Source organism: Physella acuta, unplaced genomic scaffold (assembly GCF_028476545.2).
Source record: "Physella acuta isolate Inbredline_101_S28 unplaced genomic scaffold, ASM2847654v3 ptg001988l, whole genome shotgun sequence".
NCBI classification, from domain to species: domain Eukaryota; kingdom Metazoa; phylum Mollusca; class Gastropoda; family Physidae; genus Physella; species Physella acuta.
Window position 1 is genome coordinate 1 of NW_026733493.1, and position 14,415 is coordinate 14,415.

At 36.8% G+C, this 14,415-nt stretch overlaps 1 protein-coding gene across 1 annotated transcript; it reads right to left on the minus strand.

Annotated features, from left to right (window-relative positions):
- Positions 1 to 21: 21 nt before the first annotated feature.
- Positions 22 to 8,425, minus strand: LOC131931530 (uncharacterized). Its single transcript, XM_059288359.1, has 2 exons — positions 8,279 to 8,425; positions 22 to 2,116 (listed from the first exon to the last, which is right to left on the minus strand). The coding sequence occupies exon 2, from the start codon at positions 2,042 to 2,044 to the stop codon at positions 845 to 847; it is 1,200 nt and encodes a 399-aa protein (XP_059144342.1). The 5' UTR covers positions 2,045 to 2,116; positions 8,279 to 8,425; the 3' UTR covers positions 22 to 844.
- Between the last annotated feature and the right edge of the window lie 5,990 nt (positions 8,426 to 14,415).

Genomic DNA, 14,415 nt, shown 5'->3' on the forward strand with positions numbered 1-14,415 from the left:
CAAACTTTGTTTGAAATATCACACTTTCTCTATGAAAAAAAACAGTATAAATTTCAAAATCCATGAAAAAAGTCTAACATTAAAAAATAATCTAGCTGATGAAATACAAAAGAGTTGATGAATCTGCAACAAATACATTTTGTAGTGCAATATACAACTGTATGTTTATTTATTTCAAAGAAAAGTAGCTTTTTGTAGTTATTTGATCTTTTAAGTATGGATAATACCTCCAAATTTAAAGTACAAATTTTTCCCAATCAGACAACAAAAATTTTAACCTTAAGAAAGTATCATTGCACTCTCAAAAAAAAACAATTCTAAAAAGCTATTTGAATGTGGTAGCCTTAAAATTGTGATTGCATTACATAACATTTTTAAATATTCAATTGATATTTCCTTAAATTTCAAATGAAATGCTGATTAATTTCCCCATCTGAAGTACCTATTAGAGCTGGATTTTTTCAGTTCATTAATAAATCAACTAAGATTCACACATGCAGTATTTCAGATGATCATCTCAGTATGTTGTTTGAAAAGGCATGGTTAAGTATATTTTTGTGTGCTTTAATCAAATGCTGTATCATGGTTTTAATGTATTATACCTCTAGCTATTGATCTGGATTAAGATGAATCAACAAACATTAATGAAAATAATTAACAGGATTTAAAGTTATAAAAAAGTGATCAAAATTCTTATATGAATGTTTCTGCATATACAATATACTCTAAAACATTTTAAATTAATATATGCAATGGCACAGTATTTTTTTTTTGTATTTGTGTGAATTGTACACATGGAAATAATAAAATACTGGTTGTGATATGAGTTAACATGCCTAAAACTTCAAACTAAAGTTTGTGATCTCACATCATCATCTACATCTGATGTAATAATAAAAGCATACTTTTTTCTGTTTGTTTTAATGACAATGAAATATCCTGTTTTTAAAACAATCATTATCAAGAAAAAAGCTATCGCAATCACAGTGACCCAATCGCTTTGTGGTTCTACCAAAGTGATACAATGTGGCTGATGAAGTCGAGGATTTTTACAGTTTCCTGGCTTACATTCTCCAGTAACAGGATTACAAACGCTGTCGCCCCAACAACCGCAAACATTGTCACAAGAGCCTGGAGGAAAGAACCTCCGTTTACAACTCTGCAGTAAGCAAAAACTGCCATTGGAGCATTGATTTCTTTCACATTGACCTGTTATTGTGTCGCAGTTTTGATCTATACCACAATTACATTTTTTTTCTATGCAGAATTTGTTTGATTTTATCCCATAGAAGCCGATAGGACATATGCTTTGATTGCAGTACTGTCCTCTCCATGCTACAGAACACCTTCCACCAGGACATTGTCCTGTCACTTCGTGACAAGTGCTAGATAAGACACAGTTGCAGATAGCACTACAGTTATTTCCATAAAACCCCGTTGGACACATGTGTCTATTCATTCTGGAACTCAAATCTTGGTAGTTATCTTTTGCTATGGTTACAAAAGGGATTCGGCTTTCTGTTGTTACTTGGCGGGATTCATGGGATCTTTTGTTTCTATTCCTATTTTGCAAAATAGATTTAAAAAAAAAAAAAAAGTTTTTGTCCGGTGAACTGTGATTCGAAATATTGTTAGTGTTGGGAACTGCCAAAAGTAGAAATCTCAAATGTTTATTTTTTAATTGTTTTTGGGTATAGTTTTCAATTGAATGCATAACTAAAACTGGTATTTTAATATGTCGGTTGAAAGCGAACTTGTTAATGCAGTAATTAACAAAGCATTTCAGTTTCAAATGAAAACCTGGAGTAGACAAATTATTTTCGATTAGTTTAACTTCACAGTTCATTGGCAGCCCTGTTAACTGTGTTCTTGGCCTTTTAGCCGTGAAGTTGTAAAAATACTGATGTGAAAAAACTGTACATGATACTTCCACTTCTGAATAATATGGATCCAATAAAACATTGAATATGGCACTTAGTTTTGTAAGGTAAACTAGAGCAGTCATTGGTTTGAAATTGCCTCTTGTGACGAGGCAAGCATACATTGTCAAAGTTCATCTTATCCACTGGCTAAATCGATATGCCAATATCCATTGGTTCTGGTTTTAAAAAGTGATCTGAAATTAAAATAGATAGGGTGATATGGTATAATATGGCACCAATAATCAGAAAATGAGATCAATGCGTTTTGCGATGTACCTTTACTTTTTTAGGGGTCATCCATAAATGACATCACGCTTTTTGACGATTTTTACCTCCCCGTCCCCTCCTAAAATGACGTCACACCTCAGCCTACAGCCCCCCCCCCCCTCAAAATTGCTGTTTACTTTTTTTTTTTTAAAACATCGATATTTTTCTAAAATCTTGTCAGAACTCTGTCAACATAGAGTATTTTGGTCTATTCCTATTACAATTTTTTTTAAACCGTTTTCTAAAACGCGAAATAACGGCTCATACTCGTATTCTAACATTGCTTTTTTATAATACAGAAAAGTGACGTCACACCATCTGAACACCCCCCCCCCCCCCTCATCACACATCGTCACAAAATTACGGACCCCCCTCCCCCCTACGAGTGTGACGTCATCCCCCGAATGAAATGGTGTCCGCCCCTTGAGAAATATATAAACCTAATTTTTAATCATAATGACCACAAACATAAGGAATGTGGTACTGCATATTTTTTTAGTCTATTGTAATTGTTCTCCATAAAGGGAAGTAATAAATGTGTACAATTTTTTACAAGCTTTTTTAGCGCAATTTCCATTCTGAAGAATTGCGTTTATTAACTCGTCATTTCTGGGAATGGATGGATGAATGTGTGTCCGCAGCTTTAAGTCGTATCTCCTCCTCTACGAAGCAATATCGAGGACTAGTTCCAAAAGCAATTATGTTAAGCAAGTTACGAGGATGAACATAGGCTATAAAAATTCCGGGTTTCTTTCATGGATTTCCCGGAAAAGCCAAAAAACCTCGAAAAAATGCAGTTTTTGGCCCATATCTCGGCAACCATACGACTTAGCGACTTGAAACATGTACCAATCGATTCCTGCCATCATTTAGAACAATATTGCCGAAGAAAGTTTTCAAAAATATCCTTTCGTTCGGTCACAAAAAATTGTTTGAATTAATTAAAATTTGGACCGAATTAGTAGGCATTTTTATCCAACCACACCACACGCGTCATCACGTTCAATAGCTGCGCCGTCACGTTCAATAGCTGCGTCATCACGTTCAGTAGCTAGGCGCGCAATGGTTTTTAGTCATGTAACTCTATTGTAAATAAAACATGTATTTTAACCAATGGTTTTACTAACCCTGCTCTTGATTTACGCTACGACAGAGCTATTTTTAGACAACATAAGGAAATTGCGCTTAAATGTCACTAGACTTTTTAATTAACTTGTTTTATTAAACTTGGATCGAAATAAAAGTTCCTATATAAACTACTATTTAGTGCGCTATTATAAGAATATTTTTCGTGTACATTTAGTGCGCAATTGTTTTTGTCACGCATCTCGATTAAAATTTTTAAAGTGCTGTAATTACAAGCTTTTATATAATTATGCACTAAAAAGGAGAAAATAAATTATTTTCTTTAAATATATAACTATGCACTACTATTTAAATAACTTTTATATTTAAATAACTATTAAGACTCATTGTTCCATATTGATTTTGCTACAACAACAAATAACCACAACCCAATAAGGAATATTAATTTCAAGAAGCACGGCTTAAGAACTACCACAATGGATGAGATTGAGAAGAGATCAAACTGTACGTGTTCTCTTTATATGAAGGAAACCTTATACTTCTCGCTCTGGTGCACTACAAGTGTATATGAGTACTAGCTGCATCCCGTGCTCCGCCACGGTAAATCTTTTTTAAATGTACCAAGTTGGGAACAGAACAAAACTAAACACAACACAAACGAACGCAAAAAAAAAAAACACAAACGAAAAAACAAACACAACACTCATAACATAAACTCAATTTAAATGTAATCATAAAGGCATATTGCTCACAGTCTATCCCATAGCGCCAAATCGCGCCCTTTCCGAGCGCCGGCGGACGCGTCTGACACAGTGAATGACTATAAAACAGAGGCGTAGCTACCCTCTCCGGCGCCCGGGGACAAACTTTCGATTTGACCCCCCCCCCCCTTTAACTTACGATTTGCACCCCCTCCCCTCAAAATTTCAATTTCCACCCTACCCCCTCAAACTTTCGATTTGTACCTCCCCTTAGACTTTCGATTTGCACCACTTTTGATTTTAAATTCCCCCGCTCAAACTTTTGATTTGCACCCCCCCCCCTCAAACTTTCGATTTGCACCCTCTAACTTTCGATTTCCACCCTTCCCCCATCACCCCCCCCCCCGCAATTTTTTTCCAACCCACATTGGCGCCCCCTAAGGTTGACGCCCGGGGACATATGCCCTCCCCCCTTGCTACGCCTCTGCTATAAAACCCCTAGCTTGTCCGCAAACCGAAAGATAGAATAATAATTAGTAAACAATACGTTCAGTGTATAAAATAAATTAAAGGCAGTATTTAGATATTTATAATTAGTAAACAGTACATTCAGTGAATAAAATAAATAAAAGATAGCCTTTTATCAATCAATGCTAATTATAATATTCCATTTATCCACCACCTCACAAAATATCCAACGGGGGGGGGGGGGGGGGTCGTTCGACAAAAATTTTTTAACAAAGCTCATATAAAGAGAATTTCACTAGTGGTCATTTTTTAACCTTCGTCGAGGGCTTTTAGTCAAAGCGACAGTTTTTCCATATGACCTAGCCTTTTACCAAGGTGCATGCAAAAATAGCTAGATGTACAGAGGGTAAGTAGCCTGAAATCTTTGTTGAAAGTACCATCTGTTTTTCACGTAAATTACAAAAATTATATAGGGAAATCAGTGGCGTAGCGAGGTCGGGTGTCACCCGGTGCGGCACTTAATGGTGTCACCCCCCCCCCAGAGGCGTAGCGACCCTTCCCGGGGACAAACTTTCAAGTTTTCGATTTGCACCCCCCCCCCCTCATCAAACTTTCGATTTGCACCCCCCCCCCTCAAGTTTTCGATTTGCACCCACCCCCCTCAAACTTTCGATTTGCACCCCCCTCAAGTTTTTCTCTATATATTTTGCTATTTTTTGCCTTGGTGTCACCCCCCTAAATGGTGTCACCCGGTGCGGTCCGCACCCCCCGCCCCCCCCCCCCTCGCTACGCCCCTGAGGGAAATACGTCTGGTCAGTTTGGACCCATTTCTAGATTTTTTTCCGGATATTGCGAGTTTTTTTTTTTTACACCGTACACCCCTAGGCTTTCTACCATCTTACAAAATATCATGGGGGGAGGGGTCGTCCGGCATAAGTTTTTTTTCTATATATAGCTCATATTAACCTCATATAAGGCGCCGGTCAGTCGATGTCAGTTTTGACCCTCTCTTCGTGGTCTTTGCGGCCAACTAGCACCGGCTACAGTGATCTATTGTCCCATGCCTGGAGCCTGCCAAATCTGAAGCGCTTGCGGCGCCGGGAAGTGCCTTATCGGGCACCCGACTACTTTGCTTTAAATATATAGATAAAGATATATAGATGAAGTTATATTTTAGTGTGACCAATTATTTTCATATTAGGTTTGATAGCTACATCACGTTTACGTCAAGCAGTTATGTAATCGTTCATCAGCAGAGTTTTTTTTCCAGGCATCTCATCCGAAGAAATCTACCGACCCCCCGAACGAAATGGAATTCATATAGAAAACATATACTTTTACAAGTGTCCCAAATTTAGACCCCCCCCCCCCCTGATGATAATATCAAGTGCCCCCCAGCCCACTTTCCACTAATTACACAAGTGGAAGTCTAGATGTTGTAGTTTGTCACTGATGTACTTCAATTTTAAAACAAATGTAAAACTCGTCTCCGGCATTTAAATTATAAAATTAAGAGGGCGGTGCTTGCGTTTTTAAAAAATGAAACCAGATCAATGTGTGGATAAATCACTGCACGTTTCTCAACTGGGGTCCATACTATAAACATCAGATTGTTTACCTCCTCTCCTTCTCCTCCCCAGCACTGAACATCGCAATCAAAAGCCAGAATTCAATACCTAAAATGGGGATCCGGACAAAAGGCCGACATGGACAAAAGGCCGAAAAGACAAAAGGCCGACTGCCAAAAGGCCGACTGCCAAAAGGCAGACATCCTAAAGGCCGACAAGTTTTATAAATAACAAACTACAATTAATATCTAAAATATGTAATTATATACGACTTTTTAAGTTTCTAATAAATATTCTTAGGTACATACAATAGCATAAAATAAAACACACGATGTAACCAATTTTTTGTTGTTGATATATTGGTCCATATATATGGAAATCACAGGGGTAAGTTTAAACAAAAAAAAAATAACGTACCATTTTCGGCACACTTGTATCACAATCACAACAGAATTAATGAATCCAAAGAATATAATATACACTTATTTTTCACGCAATTCGCAATGGACGAAACTAAAATATTCAAATTGTGTCTGTATTTAACATGTAGTCTAGTCAAGGCACGCGATTGTTCTACTTCATTCGGTTTCTTTGATTTCTTTGCGCCACCTATGTGTTTATTCTTTGTACACTCCCGCCATCTCCAGTCGCACGGATCCCATTGTTCACCTTATACGGATCGCAACTAGCATTGTTTCTTGGCGTTCCACCTTGTTGCATGTGGGCGATGATGCCGGCGGCTTTTGACTTTGTTCTTTGATGATTATCTCACCTCGATTACATAGAAGGAGCTATGAAAGACAGCAGTGACAGCATTTCGCAGCATCTAGGTGTTAATCCTTTGACCCGTAATCTCCAGTCGCTTGACCCGATGGTTCACCTTATAAGGATAGCAGCTAGCACCGTCTCTTCTCTTGAACGTTTCACCCTTTTTCATGCCTTATTTTGATGGTTGTCAAGATAGGAGCTATGCAGTAACACAACTTTTGCGATATTAGTATTTTTTATGCTTGTCGGCCTTATGGTTTGTCGGCCTTATGATCTGTTGGCCCTATGGCTGTCTGTCTTATGGCTATCGGCCTTATGTCCTGTCGGCCTTTTGGCTGTCGGCCTTTTGTCCATGTCGGCCTTTTGTCCATGTCGGCCTTATGTCTTGTCGGCCTTTTGGATGTCGGCCTTTTGTCCTTCACCCCCTAAAATGACGTCTCACTTATGTTTACCATCACTCTCAAACAGTTAAATAACACTTGTAAGCAACTTACGTCTTTTCATGTTAAAACAAACATAATATATTACTAGGCAGTTTATATGGCCAAATATATCGTCGCCATAATATTAATTTGCTATGAGATTTTTTTAAAAAAAAACGCTACTTTTCTAAAACGGAAGAAAAAGTTAAGAACACTTAAAAATCGAAATTCGCCAATTTATTCGCGGAACTGATATAGAGTCTACCATTAATGGAAAACGGAAAACTTAGGCCCCGCGCGGAGCGGATGCTCGTCCCTAGCAGAGTTTCTTCCAGGCATCTCTTCGGGGGGGCGAAGCCCCCCCGAAAAATTTTTACCGCCCCCCCGAACGAAATGAAATTTATATAATTTATATAGAAAATATATACTTTTAACAGTGTCCGCCCCCCCGAAGAAAGTTTACCGCCCCCCCGAAGATTTCAAGTGCCCCCCCGGAGAAAAAAGTCTGGAAGAAACACTGGTCCCTAGAACAAACGCCGACTTTGAATGTGATAAAGCTTGCCTTTTAAGTCTTAGTTCCATCGTGTAAAAATCTCCGAGAATGTGCTTTTTAAACTAATGTTCGTTTAAAAACTAAATAGATAAATAAAATGTTGAGAATGACATGAGTTTGGTGTTTAAAAAAAACACCCGCGATTTTTTGAAGCTGGTTTAATGAGATGTAATTCCAACAATCGCATTAAATTATTAAACATACTATAGATCTAGTACCATGTTCATTTGGGGGGTTTTAAATTGCCTTATTAAAAATGTTTTTTTTTTTAAACGGTAAGGGTCGCGGGTCACGTGGTCTATATATAAAGAGGTCGCCACCAGAGGCCACCCAAAAAAAGTTTAGGAACTGGTGATCTACAACCCCATGCTAGATCTAGATCTAGATTTAGATCTATGTAGATTCTAGATTCTAGATCTAAATCTAATCTAGAATCTAGTCTATGTTTCAATAAAAACACAATGATTAACATAAATTGTAATATGATAGATTTTCCCCACTCAAAAAAACGTAATACGTTTACCTTGCATCTCGTACTAATTTAAATTATCACTAAATTTATCAAGTATTTAAACGTATCACAAAGTTTTAAGTCAATGATAATTTCGGAAGCATCCATTTTCTTTTAGGCTTTGCAAAGCTTTTGGTGTTTATCTATTTTTCTGTTTTTATTTTTAGGTTTGCAAAAATAAAAGGAAATGACGTCATAATTGCATATATAGATCTAGCACTTTTAAATATTGCTGGTTGGAGATTAATGTAACGATGTTGTGATGACATACATGTATTTATAGGCGGATCAAAATCAGTGTTTCTTCCAGACATTTTCCTCCGGGAAGGGGGCACTTGAAATTTTCGGGGGGGGGGGGGGGGGGGGGGAGTAGACTTTCTTCGGGGGGGGGGGGGCGGACACTGCTAAAAGTATATATTTTCTATATAAATTTCATTTCGTTCGAGGGGGCGGTAAACTATAGCAGCCATGAGCTTTACCGACTCGACCCGGCTGACCCTGATTCGTTAATTAATAATGGTCTTGAGATAGTTTTTATTAGACAGTGACAGCTCATAAATATTTTTCATTACTATTATTTACATGATATCTATCGAAATATTGTACTCTTAACTCTTAACATTTTATTATTAAATAATTGAATTATCTTGGGGGTTAATATTCTTGCCCCTCTGTTGACCTCCCCCCCCCCCCCCCAGCCGATCAAACACTATTTTCTATGTAAGATTCAATGAAGTTATCAATGACAGAGTCAATGATAACTACCGCTCTCTTGGATATTTCTCTCGAGAAACTCAATTATAAAGCAACTAGCTGCATCCCGTGCTCCGCCACAGTAAATCTTTTTTAAATGTACCAACTTGGGAACAGAACAAAACTAAACACAACACAAATGAACGCAAAAAAAAATCACAAACGAAAAAAAAACACAACACTCATACCATAAAAACAATTTAAATGCAATCATCAAGGCATATTGCTCACAGTCTAGCCCGTAGCGCCAAATCGTGCCCTTTCCGAGCGCCGGCGGACGCGTCTGACTCCGTGAATGAGGCGTAGCGACCCTTTCCGGCGCCCGGGGACAAACTCAAACTTTCAATTTCCACCCCGCCCCCTCAAACTTTCGATTTGCACCCCCTCCCCCCCCCCCCTCCCGCAAATTTTCAATTTGTATTTCCAGCCCATTTAGGCGCCCCCTAAGGTCGGGCCCGGGGACATATGCCCCCCCCCCCCCTTTGCTACGCCTCTGCTATAAAACCCCTAGCTTGTCCGGAAACCAAAAGATAAAATAATAATTAGTAAACAATACGTATAGTGTATAAAATAAATTAAACGCAGTATTTAGAATATCCGTGTTTTACCGACCATATTGCACTTTATAAATTCATGCATTTTTTAGCGCAATTTCCATTCTGGAGAATTGCGTTTATTAACCCGTCATTTCTGGATGTATGAATGTATGAATGGATGGATGGATGGATGAATGTGTGTCCGCAGCTTTAAGTCGTATCTCCTCCTCAACGAAGCAATATCGATGACTAGTTCCAAAAGCAATTATGTTAAGCAAGTTACGAGGATGAACATAGGCCATAAAAATTCCGGGTTTCTTTCATGGATTTCCCAGAAAAGCCAAAAAAAACCTCGAAAAAAAGCAGTTTTTGGCCCATATCTCGGCAACCAGACCGGTTAGTGACTTGAAACATGTACCAATCGATTCCTGTCATAATTTAGAACAATATTGCCGAAGAAAGTTTTCAAAAATATCCTTTCGTTCGGTCACAAAATTTTTTTTGAAGTAATTAAAATTTGGACCGAATTAGTAGGCATTTTTTCCAACCACACCACACGCGTCATCACGTTCAATAGCTGCGCCATCACGTTCAGTAGGTAGGCGCGCAATGGTTTTTAGTCATGTAACTCTATTGTAAATAAAACATGTAAAATACTGAAAAAAAAAATTAATAAAAAACGTTTTAATAACTAACCAATGGTTTTACTAACCCTGCTCTTGATTTACGCTACGACAGAGCTATTTTTAGATAACATAAGGACATTGCGCTAAAATTGTCACTAGACTTTTTAATTAACTTGTTTTCAGTACTTTTTAAAATTTACAATAAAGTTTCATGACTAAAACCATTGCGCACCTAATGAACGTGATGACTTGATATAATAATTCGAGAATAGTTGATTAAAAAATTTAATTAGTAAACAGTACATTCAGTGAATAAAATAAATAAAATATAGCCTTTTATCAATCAATGCTAATTATAATATTCCAACAATAATGTACTCTCACACGTCTGCGTAATTTGCATTCACATTTTGCTAATTATATTATTCCAACAATTATTCCGTCTTGCAGATTTTGCATTTACATTTTTAGCGCGAGTTCAATTTATTTTTAAATTACCTCCCTTGGCAAAATTACTAAACAGTTTAATTAGATTTTTCTAACCTACAGTTATTATGTTATAAAAATGTATCCACTTTTTCTAGGAATATTAACGAAAACGATATTTGACATTGATCCTTTTAATATGTTTTAGCAATGTGCGTGTATTTAATATTCTCTTTACGTTATGCAAAATTGTACAAACAGTGGAAATAATAAAATAGCTCTATGTCGTTATATAAACAGACCCTACTCTAATACTTATAATAAGACAATGCGATGCACTGCAAAGCACTAAATGGTGCGATGTTTACTTTTATGGTTCCAAAATCTATAGCGATGACGGACGGAAGGAAGGACAAACACAGCCCGCTTATATTATAGACTAGCTGCATCCCGTGCTCCGCCACGGCAAATCATTTTTAAATGTACCAACTTTGGAACAGAACAAAACAAACAAAAACAACACAAACACAAAAAACACAACCACAAACACAACACAACCACAACACAACCACAACACAACCACAACACAAACACAACACAACACAACACAACACAACCACAACACAACCACAACACAACCACAACACAAACACAACACAACACAGCCACAACACAACCACAACACAACCAAAAAACAACCACAATACAACCACAACACAACCACAACACAACCAAAAAAAAAAAAAACACAACCACAACATTAGAATCACCACCAAACAACACGCTTTTTAGGCGTCCGCGCCCAAAGAGACCCTTTCCAACATTAAAAATTTAAGTCACATAAATAGATCCTACTCCATAACTTACAATAAAACAATGCGATGCAAATGAATGTACGGCAAGTGGTGTTTACTTTTATGGTTCTAAGAAAACACATTGGCAATGTAATTAGAATTACCACCGAAAATCACGCTTTTCCCAGGCGTCCGCGCCCAGAGAGAGTCTTTCCACCATTCTCTATATTATAATTATAAAATTTCACCATCTGTTAGCACCAAAAAACAAAAACAAAAAATAGTGATTTTGAGAAATCATAGACTAATTAGAAAATAATATAAATAATCTTAACATTTTTCTCTTTTAATTATGAACCTTAACATAGACTAATCAATGCGGTAGTAATAAAAAAAAAGATTAACTTAAATTATTGTTGAGTTAAATATATTTTCAAATTACCTCCCTTGAAACAATTACCACCAAAAAAAAGTGGAATTAATTAGCTTTTTCGACCTACTTTTATGGAAATGTATCCATTTTTTCTAGGAATATAAACTAAAATGATATTTGACATTAATCTTTTTAATACGTTTTAGCAGTTTGCGTGTATTTAATATTTTCTTGACGTTATGCGAAAGAGTAAAAACCGTGGCAATTATAAAATAGCTCTATGCCGCTATATAAACAAACCCTACTCTAATACTTATAATAAGACACTGCGGTGCACTGAAAAGCACAGCGTGGTGCGCAGTTTACTTTTATAGTCCCAAAATCTATAGCGATGACGGACGGAAGGAAGGAAGGACACTCTCAGCCCGCTTATATTATAGATTACTAGCTGCATCCCGTGCTCCGCCACAGTAAATCTTTTTTAAATGTACCAACTTGGGAACAGAACAAAACTAAACACAACACAAACGAACGCAAAAAAAAAAAACAAAAAAAAAAGGAAAAAACAAACACAACACTCATAACATAAACACAATTTAAATGCAATCATAAAGGCATATTGCTCACAGTCTAGCCCGTAGCGCCAAATCGCGCCCTTTCCGGTGATTTGCACCCCCCTCAAACTTTCGATTTGCACCCCTTCCCCCCCCCTCCCTAAAACTTTCGATTTCCGCCACCCCCCCCCCCCCTCGCAAATTTTTTCCAACCCAATTTGGCGCCCCCTAAGGTCGGCACCCGGGGACATATGCCACCCCCCCCCCCTCGCTACGCCTCTCCTATAAAACCCCTAACTTGTCCTCAAACCGAAAGATAGAATAATAATTAGTAAACAGTATAAATAATAGGCAGTATTTAAAATATCCGTGTTTCACCTAAATATTTCACTTTATCCATTCACGCATTTTTTCCCCCAGTACTTTAAATTTTAAAAATTTACAATAGAGTTTCATAACTAAAACCATTGCGCACCATCCACCCAATGAAGGTGATGACGCGCCTATAATATTGCGGAATAGTCGATTAAAAATTATAAATAGTAAACAGTAAATTCAGTGAATGAAATAATTAAAAGATTGCCTTTTATCAATCCATGCTAATTATAATTTTCTAACAATCCGCATCCGCACAATTTGCATTCACATTTTGCTAATTATATTATTGCAACACTAATTCCTTCTAGTACGTCCGTACATTTGCATTCACATTTTTTTTGTATTAGCGTGAGTTAAATTTATTTTTGAATTACCTCCCTTGTCAAAATTAGAAAAAAGAGTTAAATTAATTTGATTTTTCTAGCCTACTGTTATTACGTTATTAAAATGTTTCCACCTTTCTCAGGCATAAAAAATAAAACAATATTTGACATTGATCCTTTTAATATGTTTTAGCAATGTGCGTGTATTTAATATTCTCTTTACGTTATGCAAAATTGTACAAACAGTGGAAATTATAAAATAGCCCTATGCCGCTATATAAACAAACCCTACTCTAATACTTATAATAAGACACTGCGGTGCACTGAAAAGCACAGCATGGTGCGTAGCTTACTTTTATAGTCCCAAAATCTATAGCGATGACGGACGGAAGGAAGGACACGCTCAGCCCGCTTATATTATAGATACTAACCGTCCCGGCCAGGCCCTGCTCTGGCTTCTGTGAAAACCTTTCTGTTAAAGACCATTACCTGTGTGTTTAGTAATCATCATAAACCCGGCATTGCCCACCCAAACCACAACCAACCCAAACAACAAAACGCAAACATAACGCTAACACAATTACAAATACAAACGAAAACAAAAACCTAACAACAAACCCAACCACAACCACAAACACCAATACAAACACAAAGAAAAAACAAACAAAAAAGCAAACGAAAACAAAAACCTAACAACAAACCCAACCACAACCACAAACACCAATACCAACACACAAAAAAACAACGAAAACGAAAACAAACCAAATCCAAACGCAAAACCAACCAAAAACACAAATACAATCCCAAAGAAAAAAAACAAAAACAAAAAAAGAAAGAACAAAAAAGAACCAAATCAAAACGCAACCACTAACGCAAACCCACCTAAACACAAAGAAAACACTAACGCGAACATAAACGCCGGGGGCGGAATCACCTGTTTTAGCTTAATGAACGACTATAATACCCCAACTTATTCATAGTCTTTTGCACTCACTTAAACGAACGCGTCTGTTTCAATTTAATGAACAATTATAATGCTCCAAGCTTATGCGTAAAATACCTACAACATTTGCACTTGATCAATCCCCGCTAATTATGTAATTATTTTTTTTCCCAACACCAAAACAAAGTAATAAAAAGTAAATTCTTTTCCACTAATGCAATGGTTTTATAAAGGGAAGTAATTGTGTTTTCCTAATTTATCAAAGGGAAGTAAGTGCTATAGGACTAAATAAAGACATAATTAGAATTTTTGTAAAAGATGATATTATTTTAAAATAGTGTTTAATGAACATGCCGACAATTATTATTATCAGTTTAAAAAAATGAAAATTATTTCCCAACGCTTTCAATAGTAATTTTTTAACTCATAAATTTAGACAAATG